Source organism: Lemur catta, chromosome 21, assembly GCF_020740605.2.
Source record: "Lemur catta isolate mLemCat1 chromosome 21, mLemCat1.pri, whole genome shotgun sequence".
Taxonomy (NCBI): Eukaryota; Metazoa; Chordata; class Mammalia; order Primates; family Lemuridae; genus Lemur; species Lemur catta.
This window is the reverse complement of record NC_059148.1, coordinates 24,450,636-24,475,943: the sequence shown is the minus strand read 5'-3', so window position 1 is coordinate 24,475,943 and position 25,308 is coordinate 24,450,636. Positions and strand designations below refer to the sequence as shown.

Sequence of the window (25,308 nt, the reverse complement as noted above, 5' to 3'; positions counted from 1 at the left end):
TCATGTGCAGACCATCAGTTCTTCCCAGGCTGGTCCCCCCCGGGGTGGTAATCATGGTCTCTGTTTCTCTCCCTAACCAGGCTGAGGGCTCATGAGACACAGCCAGGGTAGCCCCATCACCAGCACAAGGAGTGGAGCCTCGCGGGGTTGGGACCCAGCAGGCGGTCAGCACCTTTCCCTGGAGTGAATGCCTCCCCCCAGCGCCTGGCAAATAGTGGTGCACAATAATTACTCTTTTGAGCGGTTGGCTGAGCATACAGCCACATTAGGGGGGTGGAATCCCGCCCAGCCAGGAAGTGGCTTGGCCAGACGTGGGGCACCAACAGAGGCAAATTCTGGCACCCCAATTTAGACCGGGAATTTAAGGCTTCTCCAGAAGGGGCAGAGGCAGCTCCCTCCCAGGGAGGGCGGATTCCCCAGGCCGCAGCCAGGCAATGGAATGTTGTGTCGCTGGTTGCCCAGGCAACCAGGGCCTGCTCGGCGCTGAGCTCGCTTCCAGGCCACCCTCCGCCAGAACCCCGGGGGCCTCCGAGGCTTGTGCAAAACTCCAGCAACTGCCGGGAGGATGGAGGTGCCCTGGGAGGAATACGCCCGACTGGCCTTGCAGGAGAAACTGCCTACGTGAGTGGGAGCGACCCGAGGTCGGGAGGGCTGGAAGGAGGCTGGGCATGGGTGGGATGGCCCTTCCCTGCTCACTCACTGCCCGGGTTCTGGCCGCTCTGGGCAGTTCACAGCGGGGGATTATTGCCCCCACTTCACAGAGGAAGAAACTGAGGCTGGGAGAGAGATGGTGACTTCCCCAGGGGCTCAGGGCTCGTTAGGGCAGAGCTGGGCCAATCATAGCCCAGGTCTCTAACCTGCTGGGGCTCCCCACCCCCAGCTGACATCCAGCTGAGAGTAAATCATCGGAACCCAGGTGGGAAGGATTACTCTGGGAAGTCTTGTGCCCCGCCCGGCCCCGCCCCAAACTGTACGTCGAGGAAGAGCAGAGGACGTTTGCTCAGCGTGCTTGGCTGTGGCAGGGAGCTGGTCCCCCGTCCCCTCCTGCACACCCCCCCTCCCAGCTGTGGGGTCCCATTTGATTCCTTCCTCACCCCTCATCAGCTCTGCTCTCACCTCCCCACCGCTACCACCTTGAGCAGAATCCCGTTATCTCTGGGGTATCCCGTAGCCCATCCTTGGTGTCCCGCGGCTGCCCGTTGTCCTCCCTCCCTCCTCTCCAGCCGCACTGGCCTCCTTCAGCACGCCCAGGCTCTCCCCTGGGGACCTTCGCATTGGCCGTTCCCTTGGCCTCGACTCTGTCCCCTGGAGATACCCCTGTGGCTGGCTCCCTCTTCCAGGTCTCTGCTCAAATGCTCCTCCTGAGAGAGACTTTCCGACTCCCTACTGAAAGATTCCTTTAGGCTGCTTAATTTTTCATCTTGGCCCCTGCCACGTCCTGGCATTAGTAATAGTTATTAGCTTGAGTTGCTGTGGCCCCTGGCAGAATGCCAGCTCCTGGGGGCAGGGATTGTCATCTGTCCCAGTCAGCGGTGCCTCTAGTGCCTAGAACAGTGCCGGGCACACAATGGTGCTCGGGGCAATTTACTGAAAAAACAAAGAATTGTGCAGCCAGCAGGTGGCTACCGGGCCCTCCCGGCACAGCGGGGAGTTCCTGGGCCTGGCTCTTGCTTCCTTCACTCCTCCTTGGGTCCCTTCAGGGAGACACCGGAGCAGAACGCGGACCACTTCCCGCCGGTGCTGCGTCTCCTGGAGAAGAGGCAGGAGCTGGCGGCTGCAGACCGGGGCCTGCGGGCCCAGAAGGAGGTGAGCCCCGGCCGGCAGCCCCCCGACTTTCCCGGGTCCCAGACAAACAGCTGTGGTGACCAGAGGGATGGGAGGTGATGGAGACAACTTATTATTGACAAAGCCTGAGACAAGTCATTTCACCACTGGGAGCCTTGATTTCCTCATCTGTCAAATGGGGATCAGGTGAGACCAGTTGACAGTGCAAATAAATTTGGGTGCATTGAGCACCGACTATGTGGTGGGCACTGCATTGAGTCCTGGGGGACTCGCCACGGTCCCTGCCTGTGTGGGGCACACAGTCTAGACAGGAAAACAGATGAGTGCCCATGTGGTGACTGCTACGGGGGAGCCCAGAGGAAGCCCCTACCTCCACATGGGAGTGGTCAAGGAGGGCTTCCTGGAGGAAGTAGTGTCTTGGAGGTTGCTGAAGAGTAAGTTGGCTTATCCAGCAAAGCAGGATGGGATAGGAGGGAAATCATGCAAAGACTAGAAGGCAAGGACGAAACAGGTAGTCAGGTAGCTGGAAGAGAGCCCGGGAGGAGAGGGGGTAAGATGAGGTGGGAAGGCAGGAGGGACAGGGACACTGGCCTTCAGGGCCTGCAGGAGGGCGCCTGGGCTTCATCCCTGGGCCATGGGAGCCATGAGCGGTTTGAGCAGGGGCGCAGCCCCAGGACAACCCTAAGGACGGAGGGGTTAGTTGTGAGCCTGGGAGCATTGGATGCTTGAGTCCCCGCACACGGACACGCCACTTCTCACCCTCAGGTGTACCAGGCCACCATGGCGGCCCTGAAACGGCGCCGGGAACAGCTGGAACAGAAGGAGCAGGAGCTCAAGGGATCCTTTGTCCGTTTTGACAGGTTCTTGCAGGTGGGTGGAGGCTGCGGGGGGAGGAGGAAGGCGGTGGCCAACTCGCACTCCTATAGGGGCCAGGTGGGCCACATACACAGGTGGGTTTGTACTACAAAAGTGGGCGGTGGGAAGTAAACGCGCCCTGCCTGAAGTATTTGAGTTTTAAAAGGGGGCAGGGGAGGAGGAAGGGCCCAAAATCTGAGATTCTTGCCCAATTTGGCCCGCGGGCCGTCTGTCTGTCTGCCGCCCGTGGCTCTTCGTGCGAGTGTGAGAATGTGAGGGCGGGTGGAGGTGGCGAGTCCCGCGTGTCGCTTCCTCCCCGCCCTTGCTCCCCAGGACGCCGAGGCCGGGCGCAGCCGCGCGCTGCGGAGGGCGGAGGAGGAGCGGCACCGGGCGGGCCGCCTGGAGGCGGAGGCGCTGCGGCTGCGGGCCCAGCTCGAGGAGCTGCGCGGGGAGCGCGCGCGGCTGCAACGCCGGCTGCGGCGCCTGGAGCCCTGCGCGCGCCTGCTGGGACAAGCGCTGGAGCAGCTGCCCGAGGTGAGCCCGGGGCTCGGTGCCACCGGGGGGCACTGGGCGGCCTCAGGGACGGCTTAGGATGGGCGCACGGGGGGAGCGCTGACTGTATACCAAGAACCAGCACTTACTGAGCGCTCCCTGTATGACACACTTCGTTCTTGAATCCCGCCCCCAACACACACACAGGGGAGAGAAGTGGGTCCTGTTATTGTCAACCCCATTTGTGACAGGTGGGGAAACTGAGAGAATTCAGAACACTCTTGCTCGAGGTCACAGACAGGCAAGTGTGTTTGACACTCTGTAAATATTAGTTGAATGAATCAATGCGTCAATATGAATCACGGGCAACGGAGCTAGGCTAGGTTTGATAGTGGCAGAGGTGGGACTAGAGCTCAAGTCCCAGGCCCTGTGACTCCAGCGGTCCCCACTTCCGGGGCTGCGTGAAGCCCCCATTTTACAGCTGGGCTAACAGGCGGCGCGGGAGGAGCGTCGGCGGCCAGGTGGGGAGGGGAGGGAACCGCGGGCCCCTGCGAGTCCCCCTCCCGGCTCCCCACTGCCCCAGTTCCAGGAGGTCCCCGAGCTGGTGGCGCGCTTCGACGGCCTGGCGGACACGCGGGCGGCGCTGAGGCTGGCGGAGCGCGGGCGGCTGGCCGAGCTGGAGGCGGCGCGGGCGCGGCTGCGGCGGCTGCGGGACGCGGGGCGGGACGAGCTGCTCGCGCTGGGCCAGCGGCGGGCGCGGCTGCAGGAGCGCCTGGAGGCGGCGCGGGCGCGCAAGCTGCAGTGGGTGCGGCCCGCCCGGGGGCCCGAGGGCGCCCGGGACCCCAGGCTCCCACCGCCGGGTGGCGGGGAGGGGTGCCGGGGCTGCCGAGAACAGACGGGATCGCTGAGCCCAGGGCGCGGCTGCACCGATGGGGGAGGATTGCAGCCGGCAGCCGGCACGCGACCCCGCTCCTCGAGAGCGCCTAGCTGCGCCCCAGGGGCAGAGTGGGTGGGTCCTCTTCCGGCCACCTCCCGCCTTAATCGGAAGGGGGCGGGTGGTTCTCCAGGAATCCAAGTGGATTCAGATCCAGAACACAGCGGCTGCGAAGACCCTGCTCCTGGGGCGCGCTCGCATGTCAGTGCTCAACCTGTTCCAGTTGGTGTGCCAGCGCCGCAAGCAGCCGCCCGCCCTGGACGTGGACGACACGGAGGGGCAGCTGGAGCAGGTGAGACCCTCCAACCCCCAAACACTCCCTCTTCAGAAACCTAGGTGCTTAAAATACCATTAACGACACCTTCTCTAGGTTAAGCATTGATTGGCCGGTTAGGGTTGGATCGCCACCGCCTGGGAGTCCTCAATTCATCTGGGCTGTGATGGTGACCTGCTGTGTGGCCAGAGGAAAGGCATACCCCTCTCTGGGTCTCAGGGTGCTCTCTTGAGCAGGAGGCCAGGGTTTATGCCCAGAGTCCCTCTTTTCTCCCAGATTCAAACTGCACAACCAAGTGGCAAGATCTATAAGAAACTTAGGAGGTCAAGACTCTGCTAATTAACCCCTGGCCTTCTAACTCCCTGCTCCCTGCAGGGACAGGCCTCAGCTCCCTCAGGGAGGGTCAGGTGGGGTTGGGCAGGGTTGTGCAGTGGTCTTTCTTTCTGCACAATGGCGCCACCAAATGTCACTTTGGCCCAAGTACACATGGCTTTTCTTTTTCTTTTGGACAGTCTTGCTCTGTCACCCTGGGTAGAGTGCAGTGGCATCATCATAGCTCACTGCACCCTCAAACTCCTGGGCTCAAGGAATCCTCCTGCCTCAGCCTCCTGAGTAGCTGGGACTACGGGCACATGCCACCATGCCCAACTAATTTTTCTATTTTCAGTAGAGATGGGGAGCTCTCACTCTTGCTCAGGCTGGTCTCAAACTCTTGAACTCAAGGGATCCTCCTGCCTTGGCCTCCCAGGGTGCTAGGATTACAGGCCTGAGCCACCAAGCCCAGCCTGTTTTTTCTATTTGGTCAGATTTACAAGGTTGTAGGACATGTGACATAAAATGGGAGGGGGTTTCAGACTTCAGATACTCGTTAGGTTTCTAGTGGGTCCCCCGGGCTTGGCCCCTTTGAGAAGTGGAGGGAGGGAAAGGAAAGCCACCCCATCTTACCCCTGACCCATCCCCCGTCCTGTCCTGTGCCCGATGCCTGGAATTCCAACCAAACGCCAAGAACAGGGTCACCGGAGCCTGCCTTTGCCACTTTCCAGTTGGCTGCATTTGTTGACGCCACTGTTCTCCCAAGTGTGGCCTAGGTAACCTGCGGCAGGCACACAGGATGACTCTAGTAGGGACACAGGCTCCATGTGAACAGGCAAGTCAGTTGCTTTCGATCAACTCTCTGATCCCGCCAAGGACTAAGTCTCAGTGGAGGGTCCCACGCCTCTTACCCCTCCTGCAATACTTCTGGGTTTTTAGTAGCAGCTTCATTTTCATTGTATTATTATTTTTCCAGTCACCCCAACTTATGACAGGGGGTAACTTTATTTCCATTTTTGGAGATATGAAGTTTTCCTCTCAGATGTTCGTGTAAGTGACAAATGTGAGGGGGAGCCCACAGATATTAATAGTTGTTAAGTTCCCCCTCAAGTTCTAGTTCTTGGCGTTGGATCTGTGGCATTCATTAAGTTTTACCAACAAGTAAGTTACATAAAACTTAAAAAAGGAGGGCCCCTCATGGAGAAGATGGGACTGGGTCACAAAACAGTGAATACCACTGATCCAATTAAAAGAAAATGTCAGTGAAAATACTAATTGCATGATAATGCAGGTGGCAGCATCTAGAACACGGTGAGTCATCAAATAGGCCTGGCCTGGGGCTTTTAAAACCCCTAACCGTTCAGGATCTGTCACTGCCTCTGGGAACCACCATCATTGTACCTTTAACAGGGTTGAGGGTGGGGGCTGGACAGTGACTCAGGCGCTGGGATGTGACTTGGCTGTTGGGGTCCCCCAGGTGAAGCTGTTCATCCAGGACGTCTCTGCCACACTGGCCAGCCTCGGTCAGGCCAAGCCTGCGGCCCCAGCCTCCTAGCCCTGACGCAGGTGAGCCGTGGGGGAGCAGGGTCCCCCGTTTCCTGTGGGGTGTGGGCTGAGTAGCTCTGCCTGAATCCCAGTTTCCTCATCAGAAGGATGGGAGGGCTGTGCAGACGCACATTGCCATGGGGCTTTTATGAGGGGCATGCAGCAGGCACTCAATAAATGCTCTAATGAGGTGAGGGTAAGAACGAGGTGTGTAGGGCAACCACCTATAAAACAGACTCTCCCTCCCAGGGCAGCGGGGGGCATTGAACAAGCTGGGATTTGCCCAGTGCTTACACCAGGGTAAATTCCAGACTAGTTTCTGGTAAGTAAAATGAATGGGACCAGCAAGAGGGGCACCCGGAGATCTGTACAGAGTCCCTGCTCCCCAAGGCTCCCTCCACCGTGGATGCTACTGGGTGAGGAGCCCACCTGGAGAATCCAGCTGCTGTGGGGCCACCCTTGATTTTCTCAGAGCCTCAAGCAGAAGGTGGGGAGCAAGAGGGTGTGTGTCGGGGGGCAGCGTACCCTTGGCCTTGCCTCCTACCCCAGGCACCTGTATGTGCTGGGCCTCCTTTTCCTCACCTGCCAAACGGAGACACTAGCAGACCCCCCCGAGAGGATCCTGGGTGGCATGACTCAGCCCCCAAGTTAGGTGAGTTTTTAGAACTTGGGTCCCTCCATCCTGAGTCCCCAAGTAGATTCTATTGAACACTTCTGGTGGGCCAGGAGTATAAAGATTTATTACATTAAAAAACTCCATTACTGGACCCTGAGGCACTCAGGGGCTCAGGCCGGTGCAGCCACGACCTCTGAACCCAGAAGACGTGGAAGCAGCAGCAGCTGAGTTGCCAACTCAGGTCCTGGCCTGCCTGGCTTTGTTGGCGAACTCCTACACACCCTTCAAGACCCTGCTCCACTGTCTCTGTCCTAGGCAGAGGCAGCTGCTGCCCTTCGGTGGCCATACAGCACTCCTTTTCCCGGACGACGGCTCTGGTGCCAGGCAGGCAGCAGTGTGCGGGGGATGGCTGCTGCTGCCCACGCGACGGCTGAGCACGGTACTGCAGAGCTGGGTGCCGGTCCTTACATCCTCTTCCTCATCTTGCCCTTCTTGGAGGGGGCGCCCCGGCCGAAGGCGCCCTGCCGCAGCTCCTGGACGCGGCGGCGGTTGCGGGCTGAGAGCTGCTTGAGGCCCCCGCGCTGCAGGAAGCGCAGCTTCTGGGTCCTTCGCCGCTGCTTCAGGATCTGTTGTTTGGTCTTGAGCTCTGAGCGCACGCGGCCTGCAGGGGTGCCCGGGGTGCGGGACTGGGGTGCGCCTGCTGAGAGGGGGAGTCAGGGAGCTTAGCCGGGGGGGGGGGGGAGCTCCTAATGTCGCTGCCTCCCCGAAGCTCCTAGATTGTTCTCCTGCCCATAGCTGTGACCCCAGCGTTTGTATACAGTAGGAGGTTAATAAAAGTCTACGGAGTCTACTGTGGTAGTCAACAGCATGGACCTCCAGCTGTGACGTCTTAGATTTGGGGCATGTCACTCAACTGCTCAATTCCCCATCTGTGAATTATGAATCCCACACCTACCTCGTGGGTCGTCATGAAGAGTAAGGGAGTTTACAAGTGAAGTGCTCAGAACCCAGGCTGGCCCCTAGTAAAACTATCCAACAAATGTATATTGAGCACCTACTCCATGCCAGGCACTGGGGCCCCAGCAGTGCCCAAGACAGACCTCAATCTCTGCCTACGTCGAGTGCAGGTTCTAGAAGAAACAGGAGGCCAGAGACGGGAAGGGACTTGTCTGAGGACACACAGCAAAGGGGCCGCAGCAGAGGAAAACAGCTCTGCCCCAGCCAAACAAGCAGGTGTCAGGGCAGCCTGTTCTTACCTCCCTGGTCCCACTAAGCCCCGTGTTGCCGTCCTACTCCATGCTCCCTGTCCCCGACAGCCTCCTCCCAACCCGCAACAGTGGTCTTCCCAGGCCGATGGTCACTGAGGCCACCCCAAATATCTCCATTGGAGCCAGGGACCCATCACCTCCACTGAGAACAGAGCACAGGGGAGACCGCCTGCTTCAGCCACCCACTGCACTGCACATCGGTGCCCACAACAGTGCTGTTTCACCCAGGTAGAAACGGGGGCTGACAAGTGAGGGGGCAGGGACACACCCACAGAAAGAGGGAGACTGGGAGAGAATAGAGGCACCAAGAGGGAAACAGATGAAGAGGGACAGAGAGAGAGGGAAAAGAGACCCAGAAAGGGGAAAAGACATAGAAAGGCAAGGACAGAAGGAGGGAGCGATGAGGACAAAGGAGACACATCCACCGAGAGAACTGGCAGAGGACGGCAGAAGGAAGTAACAGAACAGGACCCAGGCTAAAAAACATGGGACTCAAAGAGACACACACAGAAGAGGCAGGGACCAGGTCAGGGGGGGATAAGCAGGGCCAGCCCAGGACATGGTCTCAAGCTCCCCTCTCCCCAGGGAAGGCCCAGGTGGGATGTGGCAGGCAGCTGGGTGACCCAGATTCAGTCACTGCCCTCGTGAGCCACCTCGGCTTCCCTGCCTGTAAAATAGGCATTTTCAGTCTTCTTGCCTCCCAGGTCATATATGGCGTGTCCAGGACAGAGCCTGGCCCCACCCAGCAAGTGGGAGCCCCTCCCTGACAGCAAGCTTGCAGGGGGCAGGGAGGACAGTGGCAGGGCTGAAGGGGACCCAACTTCAGTCCCCTCCCTTCAGGGTGTGAGCTAGGGAGGCCACTGTGGATGGGCTTTGGCAACCTGCACTTTGAGGAAGACCCTTCCTCAACCTCCCCAGCGATCGCCTCCTCCCCGAGCCAGGGCTGCCCTCCCACTGCCAGCTTGTGCAACGTGAACTTCCTTACGGCCTCGCTAGAAAAACACACACCCCTGACTGTGTCCACAGAGAACCCTTCCACGCTCACTTCCGGCCAGGTCGAACCACGTGCCACTGCCCTTTGGCAGGTGAGAAGTGGCCAATAGCAACACTGGCACGAGGTTCCCCTCGCGCGTTCCCCAGGCTTCTAGACAACCAGCCGCATTAGGTGAACTGGTCACCTACCACACGTCACCCCACCTGCGAAGCGGGACAGGTCGGGGCCACGCACCTGAGGCTCAGAGGCGCCCAGTGCCTGTCAGGTGGCGCTAGTGACCATCAGAGGCCAGGCTAGGCCCACTGAGGGACAGCGGAAGGGAGAGGGACCCAGGGCTCCGACACTGTCCACCCCAACAGACCCGGGTCTAGGGCTGCACGACAGCCCCCGCACCCCTCCACCTCGGCTCTTCCCTAACCCGACCGCACCTGCCCTGCCCGCCTGCGCACCCACACTCCCTACCCTGGCTCTCACCTCGTCCGCGGCCTCGCTTCCCACCTCTTCGCTCTGGGCCTCTCCGATCAGATGCCCCTTCCTCCTCCGAGTCCCGGTCATCAATTTTCTGTTTCTGTTTCCACTTTTGGTAGCTGGGAAGCCGCGTTAAAGAAGCAGCTGCCTGTAGAGTCGCGAAGCCCCTGGGCTGCGAGCAGGCTCCGCCCCCTCCCGCCCAAGCACCTCCCGGTCCCACTTACAGAGCAGCCCCGGCAGCCGCTCGGCCCCGCCCCCTCCAGGCCCCGCCCCCAGCAGACTCAAGCCCCACGTATTGGAGCTGCAGCTGCGGAAGCCGCTCGGCCCCGCCCCCTCCAGGCCCCGCCCCCAGCAGACTCAAGTCCCACGTATTGGAGCTGCAGCTGCGGAAGCCGCTCGGCCCCGCCCCTTCCAGGCCCCGCCCACCCCAGCTCGACCCCGCCCCTCCACGCCACGCCCCATCCGGATACAGGTCTCGCTTGTAAGAGCTGCTGATGTAGCGGCCACTCTCTGTCTTGATCTTCTTCTTGTCCTCCTGTCCCGATTGTCCCACAAACCGCTTCTTCTTCCGGTCCCTGCAGGAGAGGGAGTTAGGAGGGCTGCCGAGGAGGGAGGTGGCTGAGGGTGCCTCTCGGGGCCTGTTTCCTCACCTGACCTCATTGGGTTGTTGGAGTATTAAAGTGCATGTCTGGCATGCAGTTGGCGCTTAATAAAGTTCTGTTTCCTATCCCTCCTCACCTTTCTCTGGCAGTCTAGGTCTCAAAAGGGAAAGTGGGGTCAGGGGGTTGGCACGGGCATTGGGACCATGGCTCAGGGACAAGGGCCTCCTGCAGGGTTTCTAATCCCCTGCCACGCCACTTCCTGGCTATGACCGTGGGTTCGGTCCCATCACTTCTCTGGATCTAGAGTTCTCATGAGCAAACTGGGTCATGAGCCCTGTCAAGACCTACCAGCAAAAAGGACAGACAGGGTCAAGATCAAATCAAGGGACCAGGACAGGCAGGGGATTACCCTGCTGTGAGTGTCACATGGAGGGAGGCTATCGGGGGTCACCCTGCCTGCCGGGCAGGCAGCGGAAGGCGTGCGGTGTGGTCACTTGCTCACTCACCACTTCAGCTGCTGCCGGCCCCTGGTCAGGTTCTGTGCTTCGTCCCCCATCAGGTCCAGGACGGCACCGGTCACCTGCTGCTCGAAGGTCCCCCCGTCACCGCCGACACTCAGGCTGCAGAGGGAGGGTGGGGAGATCTGGCTGGGTTAATGGGGGGCCCAGTAGGCCCCACTTGCCCTGCCCAGAACCAGCTGGCCACTCACCCCCGCTCGCTGTCGAAGTCCTTGGGCCGGTAGGGGACATAGAACTCCTGGTCCCGCTGCTGGGCCTCCTCCCTCCGCCTCTTGGCTCTCCTGTTGGGTCCTGGCTGCTGCCGCTTCCTGCCCAAGACCTCTGTGAAGATGTCCTGCCAGCCAAGGCCCAGAGTCACACCTGCATCCCTGGGGAGCCCACCTGGCCTCCCTGCCCACCAGCCCAGACACAGCAGGGCACTTCTGCAGCCCTCGCACACACAGCACAACCCCTGCCTCAAGGACCAACAGAGGCAGGACGGATGGCTGGGGGGCGAGGTGCTGGCTGGAGGGAGAGCCACATTCTATAACAGTGCCACCTCAGTCCCCCCAGTTGTGTGACTGAGGCAAGGCCCTGACCCGCTCTATAGTAGGGGTCTTCAACTAGGCTTTTTGGCTACTAAACCCTCTGTCCCAATGAGACGCAAGAGAGGGACATACTGGGGGACTTGCAGGCCCAGGACTCACCTACCAGGCAGATGGGACACTTCATGGTCCTCTAGCCCTGCCTCCTGGCACAGAGGCCCAAGGTCTGACATTGCCCCTGTCACGCCCTGGCCACTGCCAACATTCCCTCCTCTGCCCCCATCTCAGGCTGGGGCTGACAGTGACACAGCTAACGCTGCCAGGCACCTGTGGGACTCCGGCAAACACTGGCACCGCGTCTGTGCAGTGGGCCCGGGAGGCAGGTACCACAGCCACTTGGCTGCAGTGCCCCTGTCTACACACCCTGGAAATGAACTTTCCCCAAATTCACCCGATGGCGAAAACCCCCCTCAGCTGACAGGAGGCTACCCAGTCTGCGTGTAGCCCCTCGGCCTGGAGACCCACGTCTGGCTGCAGAACCCTGATGTGTTTGATGGCTCGTGACGTCCCAGATCCCACTGAGGGTATGTCACACACAGTGCATGCTAAAGAGCCCGAACCCCAAAACTCATCGGCCCCAGGGCTTTAGATAAGGGATGGTGGGCAAGTACCATGCCCCCGTTCTGCAGATGGGGACGCTGGGGCTAAGTCACCACATTCATTCCCGCCCACCACTCAAAGCCCTGAGGACAGCCCATGGGCTGCTAGGACTTAAGCCACCTCCTCCTCCGCAATCCTAGGTCCAGGCTCCAGGGTCGGGCCTGTACCTCCACATTCTCTCCTTCCTCCTCCTCCTCCTCCTCCTCCTCCTCCTCCTCAGGCTGCTTCTCCTGCAGTGCCGGACGGCTCGGGGCTGGGCCCACTGGACCCTCCTGTCGCCCCTGCTGGAATCTGGCGATGGCCTTGCGGTCCTTCTGCCGCTTGGCACGCATCACCTGGTTGCTCAGGTCCCGGCTGGAGGCGTTGATCTCAAAGATGGTCTGTGGAGGGGACACACAAGTCCTCTGCCCACTGGCCTCCCACACCAACCACCCTCCCACGTGGTGGGCTCTCCATGGCCACAACTCCCCAAGTCTTCTCCACCGTCCGAGCTGGGCACTCTTATCTGCACTTCAGATAGAAAGAGAGACCCAGAGAGGGCGAGTAATCTGCCCAAAGTCACACAGCTAGGAAAAGCCCGAGGTTGTCAGCCCCAGTCTATCTGGCTCCGAAACCAGTGCTCTTAACCACGACACTCTCCCACTCTTTTGTCTCACTCCTAGCTGGCTGGCAGGCTCGCCCATTCCTGAGCAGGTCTCCCCTTGCTTTTGTGCACCCCCCCCAATTGCACAAGATGGGGTGCCTAGTGGGAGCCAAAAGGTGAGACAGAGGTAAGAAAGTTCTGGAAGGCCAGCTCCTCAGGCCTCTTGCAGGCCATGAGAATGCCACTTCCCTCAGTGAGCCATCTGTATGTGTAGGGAATGGCTGCACTACGGGACCTGCCGGTGACCAGCAGGGAAGGTTCCAGAAAAAACGGCATCTCTGGAGATGCCGCCAAAGCCCCGGGCACAGGTTAAGACACTGCAAGTTCACATGAAAATCCCCGGCAGGGTCGGGAGTGCAATGTGTGCCCCTGTGGGACCGCAGCCTGCCAGCTGCCATCTCCAGGCTGTCACCGACCCAGAGCTCAGAGCACGGCCCCGCCCGGCCCCCACTCACCGCCCGCGAGCGGTAGTTCCTGATGCTGTCCACCAGCCTCAGCCGCCGCAGCTCGTCCCCCTCGAAGCGTGAGCCTGGGGGTAGGAGGGGATTGAGGCCGGGGCACGGTTGTGCAGGGCCCGCCCGCCACCCCAACACCCCCCTGCCCGCAAGGGACTCACTGAAGAGGGGGTGCAGGCCCAGCCCCGCCAGGTCCAGCTCCTTGGCCCTCTTCATGGACTCGGGCGAGGGCGCCGGCCGCGAGCGCACGTACTGCTGCTGGGCGTTGTCGGCCACGCGGCCCAGGCCCCGCAGCTCCAGCGACTGCTCCAGGGTGCTCTGCAGGCCGCCGTCCTCCTCGTCCACCACGCTCTGCGGCACCCGGCCCAGCACGCCATCCTCGCCGGCCGAACCTGCACCCCACACGGTGCCCGGTCAGAGGCCAACCCGGCCAGCCCGCCTGCCCGTATCCCGACCCCGGGTCGGGTCCCATCCTGGCCTCTCAACTGCAGGAAAACGGCTACAAACGATCACCGCAAAGGAAACCGTCACTTATTGGGCAGATGCTACAGCCAGACACTTGAGTGCATCGGGCCGGGGACGGGGCCGGGGACAGGGCCAGGGGCCTGTTTGTGTAAATAATGTCATTTGCTCACACTGCAGGGCACACACTCAGCGCAGCTGCTGCCTCCGGCCCCGAGCGGGCCCTGGGCACCCGTACACTTCCTTCTGCTCCCTGTCACCCTGCCCCTGGGGCTGGGACAGGGCCCTCCTGGCATGCCCCTGCCCCATTTGGCCCCAGCACTCTCTCCTTTGCCCCCAGGGAAGCCCCTCGAACTCACTCTTCAAGTCCCCACTTCCAGCCTACCCTCAGGGTGGTCTAAGGCCTCCACCTCCAGTGACCCCCAAGAGCCCCTCCTCACCACCCTCAGCCCCCTCCTGTGCCCTCATGCCTGCCCCAGACTGTCCCTGCCGCATGTCTGCTTCCAAACTGCCTCCAGGCATGGGGTGCCCAGGCTGGGACACCGGGGCCACTCGGTCACCTTAGGGAGCCACAGCCTGGACAGTGAATGCTACTGGCAGCCAAGAGTGAACAGCCGAGGGGCAGGGGACCATCCCGAGGAGGCCACCTTGGCTCTCAGAGCTGGGGTCTCGGGGCTCTGGGGAGACCTGACTCTCAGCTCCCCACCTCCCCGCTGTGTGGCACGCGGGTGGGCCTCTCTGAGCCCTTTCGCTCATCTGTGAAGCACAGGCGACGACAGCCCGCCCTCCACCACCAATGGACCAATGACACAAGGTGCATCGGGTGCTCAGCACGCAGCGGCCCACAGCTGAGGCCCATGGACAGAAGCAATCGGGACTGCTGTCGCCTGCCCCACACATTCCCACCCTGGAGTGAATAAAGGAACTGTCTGTGAGCTTGGCGTGGACAATACTCGGTCTCTCTCTCCCTCCTCTGGGGCTCCCCTAAAAACTCGGTCAAGTGCAAGGTCTCAAATAAGGTGTCTGCAGGGGCCGGCCAGGCTGCAGACGGAGGAGCAGGCAGCTGGGGCCCGTCCACCAGGGGTGCCACAGCTTAGCACTGCCCTAAGAGGAACCCAGGAAAGGGCAGACTCGGTCCACCAGATCTGACCGTTTCCCGGTAGATGCCAGAAATCTGGATTGTTACGTGAAACCCTGAGTTTAAAATACAGGGATCTTCTCCCGGGTTCAAATCCACCCACCTCCTCCCAAAGCCAGGACAGGGCTCGGCCCCAGCCCCAGCCCGGCCTCCACTCACCTGAGGGCTCCTCGTGGGGGCGGGCGAGGGTGAGAGCACGACCCAGGAACAGGTGCAGGTCCAGCAGGTAGGGGACTTCGTCTGGGGCCACCAAGGAGTAGGCTGTGCCACTTCGGCCGGCCCGGGCCACACGGCCTGCAGGAAGGAGAGATCAAGCTTAAGCAAAGGAAAAAACATTCAAGACGCATGGTGATGTCAAAAAAAAAAAAAAAAAAAAGCAGGCTATAAAAAGAACACCCGTGATGACTCTAATTTTGTGTTGAGTAAATTCCTGTATATCGTTACGTTGTGGTTTATACCTGCATCCTGGGAAAACAAAGTGTGACCACATCTGGAGATTTCATTTGAGGTTGTCTGCTTTACCCTGTTGGTCGTGTGGTGCAGGAGAAAGTCCCCTTGGGGGGTCCTGGGGACCTCTCTAGGGACACGTGGAACCAGCCTTCCACAGAGCAGACACTACGGGACGGCAGACGGCACCAAGAGGGAGACGTGCCCCCCAAGGCTCGAGGCTGAGACCCACGAGCCCTGCCTGGGGGTGGCAGGGCTGAGTCCCTGCTGCAACCCCCTCAGATCCCTTCTCCAGGGGCCCCTACGCCCCACTCCGGGCAGGCAGAATATATTTATTCAACCACATGCAGAACAACTCGAAGAAACCTTGTCCACCAGCTTCTTCTCTCCCGCATACGTGTTTAATTTACCTATATTTATATACATAATACGTACACTTAGGACTTAAAAGACGGCAAAGAAAGTAGCACAGTGGTTCTGGGGGGCTGAGGGAGGGGCAATGAGAGATGTTTAGTGGGGAGAGTTTCAGTTTGGGATGATGAAAAGTTCTGGGGACGGGTGGTGGTGAGGGTTGCACAACACTGTAAATGTACTTAATGTCACTGGACTGTGCACTTGAAAATGGCTAAAGTGGTAAACTGTATGCTACGTATGTTTCACAATAAAAAAAAAACTAGAAGAAGGAGGCAAAACACACCAGATCATGGCCACGTCATCAGGCAGCAATGGAGGATGGCGGTCTCAAAAACGAGACTACAGAGGCTCCTCGACTTCCAACGGGACTTGGGGACCTACCACAGGGCCATGTCCCGATAAACCCATCGTAAGTAGAAAATGCACTTAATACGCCTCGCCTACCTTAAATGTGCTCAGAACACTTACACTGGCTTACAGCTGGGCAAAATCCTCTAACACAGAGTTTATTTTTATAAAGAAGTATTTAATAGCTTATGTAATTTAATGATACTGTACTGAAAGTGAAAACCAGATTGGTTGTGTGGGTATCACTGCAAAGTGAAAAATTATAAGCTGAACCATTGTTAAGTCGGGGACCATCTGTGCTCGGGTTCCGATCCCACCTCCCCACTTAGCAACCCATATGACACCTGGCCAGTGAGTTAACCTCCCTGGCCTCAGTTTCCTAATCTGAAAAATGGGAGCCGCTGAAGGTGCCCACTGCAGAGTGGTCGTCAGGACGAAGGCAGCTGCTACAAGTACACACTTGGGCCAGGGCCAGACCCCGGCACCTGAGCCGTCCCAGTCACCAGAGACGGCTGGGTGACTCACTGCCTTCTGGGGTCGTGGCTGATTTTCCCCATTTTCCTACAGTGACTATGTTATGGAGTGAATTGTAGCCCCCAAAATTCATGTTGGAATCCTACTACTTTTGTAATAAAAAAACTGAACAGGAGCAGGTGTAGTGACTCACACCTGTAATCCCAGCACTCTGGGAGGCTAAGGTGGAAGGATCGTTTCAAGTCAAGAGTTTGAGACCAGCCTGGCCAACATAGTGAGATCCCATCTCTTAAAAAAAAAAACACAAATAGCTGGGTGTGGTGGTGCACGCCTGTAGTTCCCAAGGCTGAGGCAGGAAGATCACTTGAGCCCAGGAGTTCAAGGCTGCAGTGAGCTATGACTGCACTACTGCACTCCAGCCTGGGCAACAGAGCAAGATCTCGTCTCTTAAAAAAAAAAATTAAACAGAGTGCGTTGGCCTGGGAGCGCGGAGGGGAAGGTGGGGGCTCGACATCCTGATCTGACAAAGCTGGGAAGTCAGGAGGTGCCATCCGGAGCCGACGGGACAGGAGGCAAGGCCGGTGCACGACTTAAAGGTTGCCCAGGCACCAGGAGGAAAGCTGAAGAGGCAGTTTGCGGAGAGGACTGCGGGGAGGAGCTGAGGCCACTTTCTCCAGTGTCGCAGTGAGAGAGACAGATAAAGCCAGGACTGGGAGCCCAGAAACAGAGGGAGGATCACCTACTCAGAGCGTGGGCTGCCGTTAGGATCACGCCCAGGCCACAGCCCCCCGAGATTTTCATGTACTGGCCCTTCCCTGGGCCCCTTCCCTTCCCCGCCAGCAGTGGTAGGAGCCGAGCTGGGACCGCTCCGCCCACGCCGGCCCAGGCCCTCACCGACGCGGTGCAGGAAGAGCTTGCCCTTGGCGGGGAAGCTGTAGTTGATGACGTTGTCCAGCAGGGGGATGTCCAGGCCCCGGGCGGCCAGGTCGGTCACGATGAGGGCGGAGCACTTGCCGTGCGCGAACCTGGCGAGGTTGATCTTGCGGGCCGTCTGGTCCAGGGCGCTGTAGATGTGCGTGCAGCTCACCCGCTGCGTCGTCAGCAGCTGCTCGGGGCAAAGAGGAGGGACATGAGGAGACTCCGAGGGAGAGGACGGGAGAAGAGGCCAGGCCACGGCAGGGGCGGGGCGGGTACCATGGCGCAGAGTGACACACTGGTTCTGGGGTCTGGCACTCCTAATAGAATCCCAGCTCTGCTGGGTGACTGCGGTTTGGCACCTTCACTGGTATAAACGGGGCTTATGTCACCTCCCACCTCTCCGCAGGGTTGTCTGAGTATCAAAGGAGAGGTCGTGTGCAGAGGGCTCCTTTAAGGAAGCTGCATGGGCCACCCCAGGACACAAGCCTCATCCCCACTGTCACTAACAAGCTCTGTGGCCTTGGGCAGACTACCAAACCTCGCTGTGCCTTGATTTCCTCATCTGTAGAATGGGAAGAATAATCGCTCCTCCTTCGTTGCTGTCACGAGGCTTAATAAGCTAATGCACACACGGCACTGGGAACAGAGCCTGGGACACGGAGGGCCATGAAAGTGGTAACTTCCCTTTAGAAAAATTACCATATAAAAATTACTACTTTGGTCTTATCCACCAGCGACCCCAGCAGCTGCACACAGGAAGTGCTGTTAAGTGCGCGTCGACATGACGGTGTGTGACCCAGTGAACCGTGTCCTCAGACGACAGACCCGGTAGTGGCTGACACTGACAGGAGGGGACCCCGCACGCTCTGATCCGGCCACGGGTTACACGGGTACACACATACGAAAAAACTGCTCACGTGTGCACAGGGCATTTGCACAGCTTTTACTGCATGTGAGTTATGCCTCAATTTTAAAGAGTCAAACACGTTGACCACTGAAAGTCTATGAAAAAGCGACAGGACGGCTGGGATAACTTAAGGAAGGTAATAGCTAAGTAAGACTGGTCGTGAGTTGGTGACAGTCGCACCTGGATAACAAGCACTTGGGAGTTCATCATACTATTTTCTGATGTTAGTATGTGTCTGAAGTTTTTTCTATTAAAAAGTTTAAAAGAGTAACAGAGTCTCGAGCCGGGGCAGGCCCATGAGTTGCTCTGGTGCTGCCCTCTTGTGGCCTCAGATGGAACTGCAGCTCCGAGGTCCCGCTGCAGGCGGCGCTCGCTGGTCCCCACAGGAGGGGCCCAGGGGTGTCCTCCCCACCCTGGGCACCATCAGGGCCCTGCTCACCTCCGTGAGATACTCGGCGTGGTGCTTTGTGGCCACGAACACCACCGTCTGGTCCTGGGGCCGCACCACGTTGCGCAGCAGGTAGAGCAGCACAGCAGCCTTGGTGTCCTCGCGAACCAGGAAGAAGGAGGTCTGCGGGAGGAGGGGCCGCGCAGGTTGGCTCCCAGGGTCCCCGCCGCGGGCCTGCAGGGCCCACCTGGACACGTGGGCCTGGGACAGGATGGCAGGTGCAGCCTCACCTTGAGCTGCTCGTTGAGCTTGGCGTCCACGTCTAGCCGGATGAGCACGGGCTCCGTGAGGCCTGCGGGAGGCACAGGGAGGATCGGGTGGGGGTCACGGAGGGACGAGACACCCCCGCCCGTCTCCATCCGCCTCTCACTCACCTGCCCGGGCAAACTCCACCAGCAGCTTGGGCAGCGTGGCAGAGAACAGCACCGTCTGGTGGCCCCCGGGGAGGCGGGCGATGATTTCCTGCAGCTGCTCTGCAAAGCCCATCTCGAAGAGCCTGGGAGGGCGGGGGCAGGAGGGGGTCAGAGAGGCGGATCCACTCCAGCCTGTTCCAGCCTCAGTTGTCCCTGTGTGCCGTGACATCTGCCACCTGTGCCATGACTGCCTCACGTACTTCTTAAACTCCACTGACTCTACCAGCAACCTCGTCCTGAGCAATTGAGCAACGTGCTGAAATCAGGAATCTGTTGTCTCAGTTGTTTCTTATTCGTCCCAGTTGTTTCTTATTCGTCCCAGTTGTTTCTCATTCATGTTGAAATAACAATCACGAACCTCACTTCGTGCTAAGCGTGGTTCTAAGCTCGTTACAGTCTTTGGGACGTGCTGTTTTCTCCCCACTTGGTAGTGGAGGCAGCCCGTGCTCAACTACAGGGGGGCCCAGAGCCCCCCGACTGCTTGGCCAGAGTTCGCAGAGCTGAAGTAGCAGAGCTAGGATGTGATCCCACCCCTGGCTGGCTCCTAAGTCCATGCTCTCAACTTTGGGCTTTTTAAAAACATCTCTCTTTGAGGTGACATGCTAGTTATTTTACTGCATTGCTTGAGGTCTGCAGCCCACACCTGGGGAGACGCTGCTCGGATCCCGGCCCCGCAGGTCTCTCCCGGCAGAGCCTTCCCCGGGCTGGCCTCCCCTCCGCTTTCCCAGCCTGGGGGACGCCCTGACACAGTACTCAGGGCTGGGCTGCAGCCTCACCGGTCGGCTTCGTCAAACACCACGTACTCCACGCTCTGCAGCTTTAGGTTCATCTCCACCACGACGTGCACCAACCGCCCAGGGGTGGCAATGATTCTGGAAGGGGGTGCACAGGCCGGGTCACCCAGGGCCCTCTCCCCCTGTCCCCCAGCCACCTGGGAAGGGACCCCAGAGCATCACCCCCAATCCACAAACTCACATGTCAGGATTTTCGTGCAGGGCTGCAAACTGGTCTTCCATTCTGGGGAGGAGAGGAGGGATGAGCTTGAACAGGTGTCTCTAATATCTCTCCCTTCCCATAATCAAATGCCCAGGTGAGGCCCCACACCTCAGCTGCAGGAACGCAGACTGGAACCGAGGACAGGCTGTTGCAAAGGCATTGATTGCCCTGACAAGAGCCATTAGTTGAAACATGCAAAAGAATTGTTACAATAAAGAATTCCCCAAGGAGATGGGCTCAACCACAGAACCCACCTTGTTCCCTTTGTTGCTCCAGATAGCTACAAAGCCGCCCTCCACAGACAGCGCCACCTAGCAACTAACCCCGGAACTGCCAGCTCCAACTAGAACCCAGGTTCCCTGGATCTCTGTGTTCTTGTCCTTAAATCTTTTGGGCACATATCCCTAACTCTAGTCCTCCTCCGAAACACCCTTGGGACACCTGGAGGAGCCAGAATCCTGGGCCAGGACTAGCCCAGGGAGGCCCGACAACCCCAAACTATTGAGATAATAAATTACAATGTAGACAAAAGCACTGAAAAGCAGAACTCAGAGAGCCAACCCTGACTGTTAAGAAGCAGCTGCCCTTTGAGCGAGAAACTGTGGGATGGCAGACGGGGCGAGGCAGGAGACCAGATGCTGATCCCGGCTCTCATACGGAACCACCGCCTGGCTCTGAGCCCATCCCTTCCTCAGTTTGCTCATCTGTACAACTGGTGTGGCACCTGCCACCCAGGAAGGAGGGTACAGGCACTTCAGGAAATAATACATCTTACAAATTTGAACTAGTACAGACATTCCTCCATTTTTGCACGTTCCACTTTTAAACAAGCTGCAGTTAGGCCCATTAGAACATTACACCTGTGCTACCCGTTTACTTCTGAGACACGGGGCTATGCCTGCGTGGTGGTGACCACGGCACGGGGTGAGGGAGCCCTTACTTGTCCCCGCCCAGGATCAGGGCGGTCTTGAGGCCAGTGAACTTGCCCAGCTGTGGAGAGAGAGAGAGAGTGACTGAGAGAGGGTCGGGGGGACGACTCAGCCCGCTCGCGGCCTCCCTGCCTGGTCCCCAGGCAGCCCAGCTGCCGGCCGCCCCAGCCCAGACGCACCTCTTTGGTGAACTTCATGGTCTGCAGGGCCAGCTCGCGAGTGGGTGACAGGATGAGGGCACGGGCCCCGGTCTGGGCACTGCGCGTCTTGAGCCGCTCGAACATGGGGAGCAGGAAGCAGGCCGTCTTGCCGCTGCCCGTCCGGGCCATGGCCACCACGTCCTTGCCGTCCAGGATCACCGGGATGGTCTGCAGAGGCGTGAGCAGGGAGGGCGGGGGTCAGCTCCTGCACCCCAACACCACGTGAGCCAGAGCCTCAAGCTCTAGAAAGTGGGTGCACTGGGGGATCTCAGTGAACGTGTGGGGGCCTGTCACCTATCCCTGATCCCATTCTTGCCTATTCTTGCATACCTCCAGGGATAAACAACTCACTACCGACAACTCTTGCTACTATTAGAACATCGTTCTTCAGGGTGAGCCAGACTCTACTCCCTGTCTGATCCTCCTTCTCCTCCTCGGGACCCCAGAGACACGCTTCTCCCACTCGGATAACATCTGAGGGCAATAACCAGGAGGCCCAGGTGATGATGAGGTGCCTGTGAACAGCCTGCACCTGCGAAATGGGCGTGCTACGGGAGGGGGGGGCTTCAGCTGGGGCAAAGGGGGCAACGGATGTGACAGCTGGGACAAGGGGTGGCTGTCAAGGACCAGACAGGAGGGCCAAGTCACCCCTCCCCGCCCCTCACCTTCCTCTGGATGGGCGTGGGCACCTTGTACCCCTTCTTCATGATGCCTTTGAACACCGGGTAGCTCAAGCCTGGGGGAGACACGGGAAGGGTCAGGGGCTGGGGATCCCCAAAGCACCCCCCCCAAAAAAAAACTTATAGGACAAATGACTGCTTCATCAACAAATAAATGGCAAGGAAAAAAAAAAGAAAAGCAATAAAGCAAAACCGAAAGCTTAATTGAGACTTAAGAAACAAATGTGCCCACAGCAGCGTACGACGCTGACTAGAGCCCACTCTTAATGTCACAGGACAACGGGGCACCTCTGGACGCCGATGGGGTCTTAGATGACACCGAGAAGCTGTGCATTTGTTTTAGGCGTGGTAATAAGGTCCCGCACCCCTCGGAGGTTGTGTGAAGTATTTACAGCTACAAGCACCATAGTCCCGGCTGCTTTTTGGTCAATCTTTTATCTTTAGGACTCAGAAAGGCAAAAAATATCCACACAGAGATGCTCGTAGTTGTTTTTCTCTCATGACTGCGGAGGGTTAGCACGTTGTTGGAATCTGTTGGCACAGATTCCTTTTGTGAAATGACTGGTCGTTTTCTTCCCCCAATTCTGTATCACGGTGTTTGTCTTTTTCTTATTGATTTGTAAGAGCTGTTTGTATATTAGAGACAATAACCCTTTGTCTGTCCCACAGGTTGCAAACGTATTCCCAGTGTAGCATTCACAGTAAATTAGTTTATGTTGCTTTTTGGCATACAGATGTCTAAGTCAAAAAATCTCAAAGTAAATGGTGCTCAGGTCACACTTAGAAAGGTCTTCTTTTCCTTTCTAAGATTATAAAAATAGTCATCTTGATACTTAGTTTTTTTTGAGACAGAGTCTGCTCTGTCACCTGGGCTAGAGTGCCATAGTGTCACCGTAGCTCCCAGCAATCTCAAACTCCTGGGCTCAAGCGATCTTCCTGCCTCAGCCTCCTGAGTAGCTGGGACTACAGGCATGTGCCACCATGCCCGGACAATTTTTTCTATTTTTAGTAGAGACAGGGTCTCACTCTTGCTCAGGCTGGTCTCAAACTCCTGAGCTCAAGCGATCCTCCCGCCTTGGCCTCCCAGAGTGCTAGGATTACAGGCGTGAGCCACCGCGCCCGGCCTCATCTTAATATCTAAATCCTTGCTCTAGCTGCTACCAATTTGTAAAGAGCAAGAGAATTCAGCATTATTTTCGGCTAGCCAGCTGTCCCAATGCCACCCAAACATCCCATCTTTTCCTTCCCTCTGGAATGTCATCCTGCTGTGCAGTAAATTCCTGTCTTTGCCTGTCCCTGCACCACCACCGCCTTTTCCAAGGCCTGCTCTGACTGCTCTCTCCTGGTGTCAGGCCTGTTGCCCCCTCAATGCCTTGGAGACTCTGTTCCCTCTGTCTGCCGTATGCCTGCCACAGTGCTGGGCCCAGAGGGGACACCAGTCCTCCCTTGAGCGCGGAGGGTGTAGTGACCCCTGCTGCTGCTCCCCCAGAGTCCCTGCATGCCCAGCTCGCTCACCCACCCATGGACTGGAAGCCTCCAGACTTCTTCTTCTTCTTATTCTGGGCTCGAACCATTTCCCGGGTGTCCGGCTCCACGTCCGAGGTGCATTCCGAGGTGGGGAAGGTGGGCAGGGGTCTGCCAGGTCTCAGCTGCAAGGCGGAAAACACAGAGACAACGTCACTTCCAGCACAATCAAGACCACTGGGCACAGGGAGGGGGCTGTCCCGGTGCCCATCTCTCCCCCGTTCAAGCCGAGGATGCTCCCGCCAGATCACACGACTTCTCTGCTAACAGGTCCTCCTTAGCCAGGGCCAGGACAGCGAGAGGTTCAGCGTGGGCTCCGCAGATACACTGCCTCAGCTGGAACCCAACCGTGTCACTTACCAGCTGTGAGACCTCAGGCAAGGGACTTAATCTCCCCGAGCCTCACAGGGTGTCGTGAAGATTAGAAAGGTGCCCAGCACTTAGCTGGTGATGTCACCACCATCATCCTCCTGGCCTGTCATTCAAAACCCTTAAAGAGCCGATCAAAACACCTACTAAGTGTGAGGTACTAGACTTTTCCAAGTTGTCCTGCCCCCTCCCACAACCAATCTCCTTCCCATCCATCACCCCCACTCTGCTCTCTCGCGCCTGGCCTCCTCTCCGCTCAGCCAGGACCCAGATGTCCTAGCACAGCTAAATCCAACCCGATGCCTCCTCTGGGGAGCCTTCAGTCTACAGGGCTGTCCCCTTCCTCTAGAAATAGCATTTGTGGGACAGCAATTCACAGGAATGGCTAAAACTCACACGGCACCAAGCCAAGGGCTGCTCTGCGTACTCATAAATTAACCCACTTAATCTCCATAGCAACCCTGTGAAGTGGGTACTATCACTATGTCTATCTGACAGAGAAGGAAACTGAGGCACAGAGAGGTAAAGTGACCTACGCAAAGTCACACACATTCAGCAAGCAGGGGACCAGGGATTTGAACTGTGGCTTCAGAGTCTATGTTCTTTCCACTCTGACCCTCTGTGATTGACTAGAACTCTCTAGGTCAGAGCCATAGCCTGTCTTGGACAGCCCATGAGCTAAACATAGTTTTTACATTTTATTTATTTATTTTGAGACAGAGTTTCACTCTGTCACCTGGGCTAAAGTGCCGTGGCATCAGCCTAGCTCACAGCAACCTCAAACTCCTGGGCTCAAGCGATCCTCCTGCCTCAGCCTCCCGAGTAGCTGGGACTACAGGGGCCCGCAACACCACGCCCAGCTAATTTTTTCGAATTTTAGTTGCCCAGATAATTTTTCCTATTTTTAGCAGAAACGGGGATCTCGCTCTTGCTCAGGCTGGTCTCGAACCCCTGAGCTCCAGCGACTCTCCCGCCGCGGCCTCCCGGAGCGCTGGGATCACAGGTGAGAGCCACCGCCCGGCCGGGGGTGACGACTAAATGATCATAAGGCTTGTAAAGCTCTTAGCACGGGGCGTAGCACATGGCAAAGGGTCGACAAACACGTTTAATTTCCTATTAAGTTCCCCAGAGTTTTGGCGTCACTGTCTCAAGCCACCGGGTCGGGCCATCCCTTAACTCGACCTCCCCCAAGAACGCCCCAAACTCTCAAAGTCAGAGCTTGTGCACCCGCACTTCTAATTGGACGAACGGGCACTAGAGCCCGCCTCCTGGGCAGGAGGTAGCGAATCAGGGGCGCGCGGCCGACAGCGGCAGGAAGACCCGCAGGCCCGAACCCCGGAATCTGGAGGCTCCGGCCGGGGGACCCGGGGCGACGGGCCCTGAGACGCGTGCTCAGGCCGGCGGCGCCCCCCGTCCCCGGGCCTGCAGACTTCGTCCCCCCGCCGGCGGTGCCCCTCCTCGGCTGGGGAGCAGGCCCCGCGCCCCTACCTTCCGGGCCCGGGCGTCATCTTCCGCCCGGATCTCGAACTCGCCGTCCTCCGAGTCGCTGCTGCGGGTCTGGGAGGCCGCGCCCCGGCGTCTCCGGAGCCCCTTCCTCTTCCTCCACTGGGCCATGGCAGCTCGCGACCGAGGCCCGGCCGCCGCGCGCGTGCCGGCCGCCATGCGGGCCGGGCGCCCGGAACCGGGGGGGCGGGGT

General features: G+C 58.7%; 2 protein-coding genes across 4 annotated transcripts; one reads left to right on the top strand and one right to left on the bottom strand.

Moving 5' to 3' along the window:
- Window positions 1-289: 289 nt before the first annotated feature.
- On the top strand, window positions 290-7,298 carry CFAP73 (cilia and flagella associated protein 73). Of its 2 annotated transcripts, XR_006730717.1 has the most exons (9): window positions 290-621; window positions 1,701-1,806; window positions 2,551-2,655; window positions 2,974-3,174; window positions 3,716-3,937; window positions 4,200-4,358; window positions 6,130-6,218; window positions 6,747-6,849; window positions 7,129-7,298. XR_006730717.1 is itself a non-coding variant. In XM_045534780.1 (8 exons), exons 1-7 carry the CDS (start codon window positions 566-568, stop codon window positions 6,205-6,207), a joined length of 927 nt encoding a protein of 308 aa, XP_045390736.1. In that variant the 5' UTR covers window positions 290-565; the 3' UTR covers window positions 6,208-6,218; window positions 7,129-7,298. The 2 variants fall into 2 exon arrangements, 1 of the variants encoding a protein (XP_045390736.1); XM_045534780.1 differs by lacking the exon at window positions 6,747-6,849.
- On the bottom strand, window positions 6,916-25,291 carry DDX54 (DEAD-box helicase 54). 2 transcript variants are annotated; one of them, XM_045534778.1, is made up of 20 exons: window positions 25,101-25,291; window positions 23,239-23,368; window positions 21,705-21,775; window positions 21,019-21,207; window positions 20,851-20,900; window positions 19,890-19,931; window positions 19,691-19,786; window positions 18,876-18,997; window positions 18,732-18,793; window positions 18,493-18,624; window positions 17,123-17,333; window positions 14,705-14,839; window positions 13,107-13,337; window positions 12,946-13,019; window positions 12,015-12,227; window positions 10,855-10,997; window positions 10,652-10,765; window positions 10,014-10,118; window positions 9,550-9,662; window positions 6,916-7,513 (listed from the first exon to the last, which is right to left on the bottom strand). In XM_045534778.1, the coding sequence occupies exons 1-20, from the start codon at window positions 25,272-25,274 to the stop codon at window positions 7,278-7,280; spliced, it is 2,643 nt and encodes an 880-aa protein (XP_045390734.1). In that variant the 5' UTR covers window positions 25,275-25,291; the 3' UTR covers window positions 6,916-7,277. The 2 variants fall into 2 exon arrangements, with proteins under 2 accessions (XP_045390734.1, XP_045390735.1); XM_045534779.1 differs by having other exon boundaries at window positions 6,916-7,510; window positions 25,101-25,290.
- Window positions 25,292-25,308: the final 17 nt, after the last annotated feature.